Source organism: Poeciliopsis prolifica, unplaced genomic scaffold (genome assembly GCF_027474105.1).
Source record: "Poeciliopsis prolifica strain line A6 unplaced genomic scaffold, Auburn_PproV2 SCAFFOLD066, whole genome shotgun sequence".
Classification (NCBI taxonomy): domain Eukaryota; kingdom Metazoa; phylum Chordata; class Actinopteri; order Cyprinodontiformes; family Poeciliidae; genus Poeciliopsis; species Poeciliopsis prolifica.
Window position 1 is genome coordinate 934118 of NW_026562441.1, and position 9630 is coordinate 943747.

A 9630-nucleotide genomic window follows, 5' to 3' on the forward strand; every position below is an offset into this window, starting at 1 on the left:
AAAAACTCAAAAATCTAATATTTTCACAACATGACAAATGTTTAACTTTTGAAAAGAAGTTTTAAGTTTTCTAGAATTTGTTTTAAATTAAGACATGTTTAATTTCGGGGGTAAATTTCTGCTTCTCTGCAATTCATAACTTTTTGTGAAAAAATTTACCAATGAAGTTTAACAAAAATACTTTTTATTAGAATTTTTGTTTTTTTGTGTAAATTCAGAATGAAGAGACACCAGGAGGAAAATGTTAAGATTTTATTTACAGAGTCCTTTTGTATGATTTCTCATTTTTAACTTACAGAAAGTAAAAATAAAACAAGCAAACGACCTCATGGCTTCGCTGTGACAGTGACGAAACGAACGCAGAGGCACACGGAGAGAGAGAGAGAGAAAAAGAGAGACGGCGCCCAGAGGCAGCCATGCAAAAGTAAACAAAACTTTCTCTGAAAAAATAGATTTTTTTAAAAAGCTCTGCTTGCAAAAAAAACAAAAACAAAAAAAACAAACAAAACAACACAGTTTGCCCTGAGCGCAGCTGGCTGCGGGGAACCGGGACGACAGATCGGGTCAAAGGTCAAAGGGAGAGAAAAACGAGAATCAAACCTCAAAAATACAAAAACCTGCATCCACCGACTTGAATTTAAATCATTTCATATCCTATTTTACATCATCACACAAACAGCTTCTGATGGAATCGACCAACGAAACGTTGATTCAACTGAGGCTTTATTTTATGACTGCAGATGTTTTAAAGAGGAAAACATTAGATTTATGTTTTCTGTGAAAATATTACAATCTTGGTCTTAATATTTGTTAAATATAGTTGCATGTTTTCAGAGAAAGAAATTAAACTATGGTAAAAATTAAATCTGGTCGTTTTCCACTTTGAGCTCCTGAAAAAGAGACGATTGTATAAATATGACAAAAAAATAAAAAAGCGAGGAAATCCCATATTTTAAGAGGAAAGAAAATGTTAATAAATGTCTTCTAACTTTTGAGTTTTTACATTTTATTCCTGAGTTTATAAGAAATCTACAAAAAAATGTAGGAAGAATCTGAGGAGTTGAGCAGATTGTTGATAAAAGATAAACGTGAAGCATGGAGGAGAAAGTTATTTAGATTTTGGAGATTTAACGGATGGGATGCAGCCCAGTGGGAGTGGAAGCAGAGCTGGTGTTGGCTGGTGGGAAACAGTGGGGGGTTCACTCATCATCTTCCTCTTCCTCTTCATCTTCCTGGTCCCTCTTCCTCTTCTGTCCCTTCACCGGAGACGAATCCTCGTCTGTGGAGGAAACAAGTCACCCGTTGAACTCAACTATTTACTAATTCAGGGCATCTGCAGGTTTCATAATAACTTTTCAATGCCAGTTTGAATCAAATTTGAGACTGAAAATATCTATTAAGAGTTTATAGGAGATGATTGGGTGCGATTATGGGCTGGCAGCAGAAACTTTGTAGTTTGCATTCATAATAAATACAAAAAAAAAAAAGAGCTAGCACAGGTACATTAGCAGCTAGTTAGCAACCGCCTCAAATTGCCTGACTAAAAAGTTCTTCAAACAAAAAACAAAATAAATATTCCTGCCGCAATAAAATGTAAGACCTGACTAACGTATTTAAGGCTAACATTTTTGTAATGAATTTAAGACATTTTAAGGCCTTAAAAATAAAACCCTCTGTAATTAATTGAACCAGGATGTGTTTTATTTAGCTGCTTTACTAAAGAGGGTTGAATATTTCAACCTTTCCGTGGTTGAAAAGTTATTTAAGGCGTTTTAAAAATAAAGTTGTATTTTATCTGGAGGTAAAACCAGCAGAAGATCTCGGCTATTCACCACCATCTTCCTCGTCATCCTCTTCATCATCGTCATCTTCCTCGCTGTCCACCTCTCCGTTCACGCCGCCCTCCTGCCAGAAACAGCAGCATGTTAATGTGATGACCAACATGATGAAGATGAGGAATGAACCAGGAAGCTAACCTCATCATCGCCGCTGTCGTCATCGTCCTCTTCCGCCACCACATCTTCATCATCGTCCTCTTCCTCCTCCCAGAACTCCTCCGACTCTCCTTTGGGACGCAAAAGATTCAGATTAATGTCAAACACGGCGAACCGTTCGTTGAGCTTTGTCAACGCCGCACAGACCTTCGTCATCGACGGCGTCGGCCTCCCCGTCCGAGTCGGACGCCTCGCAGTCGTCAGCGTCGTAGCCGTCCAGGTAGGTGAGCTGAGGCAGCAGCGTGAAGATGGAGTCCCGGTAGTCGCCCAGGTTGGTCACCTCGCAGTTGAACAGGTCCAAACTCTTCAGCTGAGGAAGTTTCTTCTGCAGCGGCCAAACAAACAACAACAACCGTTCAGCTGCCTGGACCAGAGCAGAACCAGGAACAGAACCAGGAGCAGAACCAGGAACAGAACCAGGAGCAGAACCAGGAACAGAACCAGGAACAGAACCAGGAGCAGAACCAGGAGCAGAACCAGGAGCAGAACCAGGAGCAGAACCAGGAACAGAACCAGGAGCAGAACCAGGAGCAGAACCAGGAGCAGAACCAGGAACAGAACCAGGAACAGAACCGGTTCCCTCTGCTTCACAACTACTCACCAACTCTGCTGACAGAATAGGGCTGGCCCATAAATCAATCATCACATTTTTGGATTTTGAAAATTATATTTTTAGAGAATCTGATTTTTTTTCACCATCGTTTTGTCAGTACGGCCAGGGCGGCCATCTTGTTTTAAATATTAAGGCCAGGACCTCATTGCGTTACCCCAGACATTTATTGAGTCATTTTTGCCTAACAAACCAACACTGAGGCAAAGACGGCAGGCAAGAAAGTTCTGCAACTAGTCCTATGTCAGGTCCGTAAGGTCATTAGCAGGAAATAATGGAGAAATCAGGGATAAATCCCTAGAGGAAAAATGAGGGCCAAAAAAGTCTGGTTAGCTGTAAGTGTGAACGCTGCGGGACGCATTTTATGAATACAAAATGTGTGAGTAATAACTTAAAGCCGGGTTGTGAAGATCTGCCTTCAGGAAAATCCTTAGAAATAAGCAGGAGCATGAAACGGTGTTTAAATGCCGGTAAAGCAGTTACTGCTGTCGGTTCTCAGCTACCGTTGGATTCGACACGCATCCAGCACTACTACCTTCACTCACTGACCTGGAAATGAATAGATGTTTGGCATTGTTATTTTAATTTAGCCGAGTTGTGTGAGTCCTTAGCACAGAACCGTGAGTCGTTAGCATGGAGCTGTCAGGAAGGGTCGTTATGACAAAAACTATTACCTGTTATTTTCCTCAAAGTTTCTGATCCCAGCCTGTTTTCTATGATAGACATGTCAATATCGTCAGAGTGCTTGTACTTGGAAAGCTGATTGGTCAGTTGCTGACAAGTTACAGAAGGGATTTGACAGTACTTCCTGTCATTTGAAATTTCTTAGAAAAGAAAGTGAGTCAACCCCAAAAAAATTATTTAAGTCGTCACGTCAAAATGCTTCAATATTCCAGTTTGAAGGTCGACTGTGAGCAGCCAGCAGGCATCATGTCTGTTGGTAACCAACCAAACCCGAGTGGTTAGAATCTCATTTCTACCCACCAGCGGCTCCAGCGTGCTGATGTCTTTGAACTTGTTGCCGCTCAAGTTGAGGTGCGTCAGATTGACGAGCCGCTCTGCCAGAACCTCCAGACCGCCTGATATCCTGTTATCACTCAACTCCAACTACAGACGCAGAGGGGGGCAAGAAGTAAAGCATTTAGTGGGACTGAAAGGGACTCTGCAGTCTGAATGTTCTCAACATCACAACACATTTCATAGTTTAACGGCTCATTTAAAACCGCAGCAGGTAACTTGTAAAAAAACATGTTTATGATAATCTGAAAAAAATTGACCTCCTCCACCACCTCTCTCAGCTATTATCAGTAGAAACACATGAAAACAAAACGATCTAAACCAGAGGAAGGGGTTTAGTGCTGCCAATCATCCATGTGTACTCTGCACTAAATAGCTAACCGTTTCGGTTCGGGTCTCCTTACCCTTGTTTTCTAGTCCATAATTGAGTTTTTTGTTTTCCAAAAATATTTGAGATTATCTCAGAATTTCTTTTGAATATAATAATTAAAAAAAATTACAAAGTGCTGTGTTTCAAAAGTAAAAAAATGTTCAAAAATAAAAATTTTGAACTCAGAAATGTTCACGTTATCTAGGAACCAGCTTCTTTTCTAGCAATTTTTTTACTTTTCAAACTTGAAAATAATTATTATTTTTTTTTTTTTTTAGATTTACACAATCACTGATGACTGCTAACTAGCATTAGCATTCACAACATTCTCTGCTAGCTGCAGCATAACAGAGAGTCTGGGTGATTGACAGCACTAAGACCCGCCTCCTGGCTCTGATTGGTTGTTCCCAGTAAGCACTGGGTGAAGGTGGAGGAGCTCGCTTCATTTTTCACAGATCATCTGTCTCATGTTATGGTACAGTCAGTTTCAGCATTTATAAAAGTTACACTCTGCAGAAACATCAGCTTATTGTTGCCAGAGGATTCTGAATAGATTTCACCTTTTTGAGCTTGTCCAGTTTGGGGATGTCCGCTACGCTGGTCAGGCCGACGTTGATGAGGCTGAGCAGCTCCAGGTTGGAGAACTCCTCTGTGATTCCTTCGATCTTCCCCTCACTGGAGCGGCAGTTGTCCAGAACCAGCTCCTGGACCTGAACGCGTCATCAGAACCAGAACATCTCTTCCATTACATGTTACCGTTATGCATCCAAAATTAAATCAATCAAATGTTTTTCAGCTTCTTAAAAACTTCACAAACTCTTCAACAGTTTGTGAAGAGTTGTGATGATGCAGCAAAGGATTGTGACGACTTTAACTTTTACATGGTGGGTTGGGAATAGTAAATTTAACTTCGATAAATATCAGCCTTGACTAGGATATTAATATTGGAATTGGCCAAAAATTTCAAATCAGTGTATTTGAAATGTGTCTATTTTGAATCATGAATTAATAATCTATTTATTGCCCTAGTTTACAGTAATAATATCTATTATAAAGTTTTTATTTAATCAGTATTTAAAAATATTTTCTGATTTAGAAGGAGGTGACGTGCCTTAAGTGGCCACCAGAGGGCACAACAATGATCAGACACTTCCAACTTATACTAAGGTATAAAATTATTGTAATATTTTAATGGAGGAACAAAATTGAACATATCTACAACAACAGTAGGAATCATTCCAGTATTAGAATAATTTTATACATCAGATTTTCTCATAAATTTAATGGTGGTCATCAGGTGACTATTTAAATTATGTTTTTAAAAGCCAAGTCCACTGTGATAAACGGTTATACACACAACGCAAAAACACATAATCTCTATGAAAGAAATATATGCCTGCAATAATGAGCAAGCTATTAGATATTTCCTCTATTTATTGGTCAAAATCTTTAGTACAGCTCAACCTGAGCTTTTTTAAAAGAATCCCAGCCATGTTGGTAGCTAAATAATAAAGTAATTAAAGCTCCTAAATACTACAGAAACACCAGCAGACCCATTGAAATCTTGCAGCCCACAACAAATTAGCAGCTAGAATGTGCTTCTTTGTGCCTTTATTAGCATGGAAACAGTAATCTGATCTCTCAGCAGGACTTGACTTTCAGGTGTGGAGGGTTTTTATTCACATGTAAAGCTCTGCAACTCAACAAAGGCTGTGAGTCCTTAGCACAGAACTCAACAGGATGCATTTTAATTCAATGGTTTTAATTTGAAAAGGGGAACATCCATCTCTTTTCAAAGACTGCCTGATCAACCACTTACCCACCAAATGGTGCATGTTCCAGACGTGCTAGCTACTTGCTAATTAGAACTATCATTGGTTCCCTTGTGGAACAAGTTAACCTGTCAGATGAAAATGAGTCTGTAACGGTTGTAAAATATATTTCACTTCAATCTAAATGGAAAACACCCTTTATCACTCTGATACTGGAACAGAGTAGTTTTATAAATAAAAGGGATCAGTTAGCAGTTTTGTAATTTTAAAGGATTCCTGACCAGTTTCAGAAATGGGACGGTTCCTGACCAGTTTCAGAAATGGGACGGTTCTTGACCAGTTTCAGAACTGGGACGGGTCCTGACCAGTTTTAGAAATTGGTTCTTGACCAGTTTCAGAAATGGGACGGGTCCTGGTCAGTTTTAGAACTGGGACGGTTCTTGACCAGTTTCAGAACTGGGACGGGTCCTGACCAGTTTTAGAAATTGGTTCTTGACCAGTTTCAGAAATGGGACGGGTCCTGGTCAGTTTTAGAACTGGGACGGTTCTCGACCAGTTTTAGAAATGGGACGGGTCCTGACCAGGTCTTTATTGGAACCCAGCCTCCTTTCTGTTTGTAAACTCCCGACGCACGAGCGGCGTCACGTGGGTCTCATATCTGCTAACCGTCGCTCTGGTCTTTTTAACCTCCATAAACGCTAAAAACGATAATAATAAAACACTAAATATTGTTATTCTAAGTTTTATAACAAACCTGAGAATTTTAACTGACGTAAATAATACATCGGGCGCAATAAATTACAGTTAGGCTACTTTAGCTTCAAGCTAGTGTTAGCGCGCACTTAACGGCACGTTGTAGCCATGGGCTCCGACTACTTCCTGATACAGCGTTGGTACAGGCAGCTATTAAAGTAACAAAACGTAAAAATACACTAAAAGGGCACAAAGTTCAGTGTAAGCAAACTCAGAAATTAATATTTAAAGCTTAACCTTCTATTTTAACTTTATTTAATGTCAAAAGATTAACATTCCAAACTCATTTCCTGCCGAGTTTTAATTATAATACGTTGTAATATTTAAACGACACATATTTATTGGTTTATAAACATATTTAATAACTGTCATGAATTTAAATAAAACATTTTAAGCTATTTTAATAATTTGCGGTAATCATCACTTTATATTAACGGAGTCAAACACAGCTGCGTAGTAATGTAGCTCCAGATATTAGCTAGGCCCAAGACACAAACACGGATGTATGAGGCTGAAGTTGGTATCCGATTTGGAGCTGCAGTAAACGGGTATTTCAGGATTTTGAATTATCATATATCGTTTATAATTTGCAGGTTTAAAGTTTGACTGGGTCATTTACACAATACAAATATTCGTTAAAAACTTTTGTTTTATTTGTTGTCTAATTTTGTGAAATAAAAAAAAAAATTACAACAGACATTTATAAATTTCTCTAATTAGTATCTATTTTTCAGAATGCATATTCAGTGTATAACTACTCAGGTCAGGCGAGACCAGTGTAATCGTTGCAGTTTAAACTGCAATTTTAAAGATAAAAAATGGGTATTAAAACACTAGTTTTAGTTTCACATTAAAACTAATGTTTCATAAATCACCAACTTTATTAAAAAATACTATTCAGTTTAGAATAATAAAGTCCAAGTATGACCAGTCTAAGAATTTTATATTTTGAATCATAGTTCAATATAGTCCAAACTCTAAAAATTATTCGAATAACCCTTTACTGCAGTTCCGAAACAGAGTCTAACTTCAGCGTCACCAGCACAAGTTTATACTCGCATTAGATACATTAGACTGAACAGCAAATAAACTTACCTCCAAACATTCATAATGTATCTGTTAATTTAGAAAAACTGTGATTTCAAGACATAAATAAATTAGCTTGTAGTTTGGTAAAGCTGCAGATCTAGCTGCCATGTGCTCCACCACCTCTCCTCCTCCCCCTCCCGCTGCCGGTTGAGTTCACACCGCAGTCAAATAGTTAAAAACCCGGGACTCTCACCTCCGCTGGAGACCGGTGCCTCAACTCTAACGAAACCCTCTTCTTCATGTCCATTTTCCTCTACTTCTGACTCTCTGCGAAGCAAAAACACTCGTTTCTACACGATCCTGGCTTCAGCATCAACACGCGGAAACAGAGTGAAGTTAGCTAAAGCTAGCACAAAGAACTTCCAGCAAAGACTACAACAATAAAAGTCAGAGACGGTCCAGGAGACGCGCTGACAATTAACTTAGCTTATTTTACATTCTAGCTCATAATTATAATATATATCAGTTTGTTTCATATAGAGACTAAATAAAATCCTCGTATTTATGAAATAATTTACAAAGTATGTTTAGAGTTTTACATTTATTTTGAAAGAGCAAGCACAGTTTCCGGAAGTTCGCTGTTTTTGCATCATAAAGCGATACGAAACACAACGTTTACATGGCGTGTGTGAAAGTGGGTCAAGGCGTTGTTGCTTTCAAGTGCCAACAGAAATGTGGCTATTTTAGACGACAAACAGCAAAATGAGCACATGTAACTCGTGTTAGAGGACTAGTTGATGGGATGTTTTGGAAAATTACAGCACAAATATTGCTTCAAGGCGTAAGTTAAAATATAATTTTTATGATTTTTCATTCTTTTCGAAGCTTTTCTTGAAGCACCTGAACATATCACATGCATAAAAACGGAGGGAAATGGCAACATGAAGGAAACATTGACTTCTAGCGTCTCTAGTGGATGTTTGTATATTAAAATCAAACAGGAATTTATTTCAGTGAAAATATTCACGCCTTTCAAACTTTACAAAAACACGTATAACGTTTGAGATTAATCTAAGACATTTTCCAGTAAAAAACAAAAACAAACAAAAAACATGTCAGTTTCTGAGTTCGAAAAGTTCCAATTTAAAATTTGTCTTTTCTAGAATAATTCAGTAATATTCTAGAATATCACCTGTAGTAAGTGGCTGTTACTGCAGGGTCATTGTCAGGGTCTTCTACAATGATCCTAACATGCCGTCATATTTCACCCATTCTAGTGACAATCAACTCGCTGTTTTATTCGTTTGCATTATTCACTCTATAAAGCAAAATCAACCCTGATGTAACATTTTTGACGTTCAGATGCTTTTGCTAGTTGTTCTGAAAAGCAAGCATTAAAAACACATCAATCTTTACACTACAACAAACACTTTTTTCTCTTTGATTCAGATTTTGAATGAGGACTCTGTATATAAAATAAACCTTAGACACATTAGACAGATTTTCATTGTGTTTTTAGTTCTTTATTGTCATATCACTGTAGATCATCTTCACAACAAGCAGTTATACATACAGTGGTCTTAGAGTATATCACTGTCCAATACGAGGAGAGCAACAGTTAGAATCACAGCTATGGTTTCTTTCTCCACCCCACCCACAGACCCTGAAAATAACCACCTCCTCCTCTCCGCTACACCACAAACCCAAGTGATTACAACCATCAAAGTAAATGTCACAGGTGCCTGACGAATAAACAGGACTCTGAAATAAATAAATCAATAAATAACCAAATGAATATGTACAATACTTAAATAAATAGTAATGAGTTGTGTATATATATTTACATACACACAAGTAGCTCACCGGAGAACGGCAGGTCCCACAGGCATAGAGCTGTTTTTTTTATTTCTCATTTTTAATACAGCCACAAGGCGTACAGCTTCATTATGTAACACAGCCACAGGTCAGACCAAGGTCAAATTATTATGCCTCAGAAATCATAGTGCAAACATTTTCAGAAAGCAGGGCAGGTTCACAGGTTGAGCAACATCTGTTTAGATCCAATATGGCCGCCACATGCATGAC

General features: G+C 38.2%; 1 protein-coding gene across 2 annotated transcripts; it reads right to left on the reverse strand.

Annotated features, from left to right (window-relative positions):
• Positions 1 to 237: 237 nt before the first annotated feature.
• LOC129351369 (acidic leucine-rich nuclear phosphoprotein 32 family member B-like) lies at positions 238 to 7946 on the reverse strand. 2 transcript variants are annotated; one of them, XM_055020245.1, is made up of 7 exons: positions 7799 to 7946; positions 4552 to 4701; positions 3589 to 3711; positions 2142 to 2319; positions 1977 to 2065; positions 1836 to 1905; positions 238 to 1279 (listed from the first exon to the last, which is right to left on the reverse strand). In XM_055020245.1, exons 1-7 carry the CDS (start codon positions 7850 to 7852, stop codon positions 1200 to 1202), a joined length of 744 nt encoding a protein of 247 aa, XP_054876220.1. In that variant the 5' UTR covers positions 7853 to 7946; the 3' UTR covers positions 238 to 1199. The 2 variants fall into 2 exon arrangements, with proteins under 2 accessions (XP_054876220.1, XP_054876219.1); XM_055020244.1 differs by having other exon boundaries at positions 1833 to 1905.
• Between the last annotated feature and the right edge of the window lie 1684 nt (positions 7947 to 9630).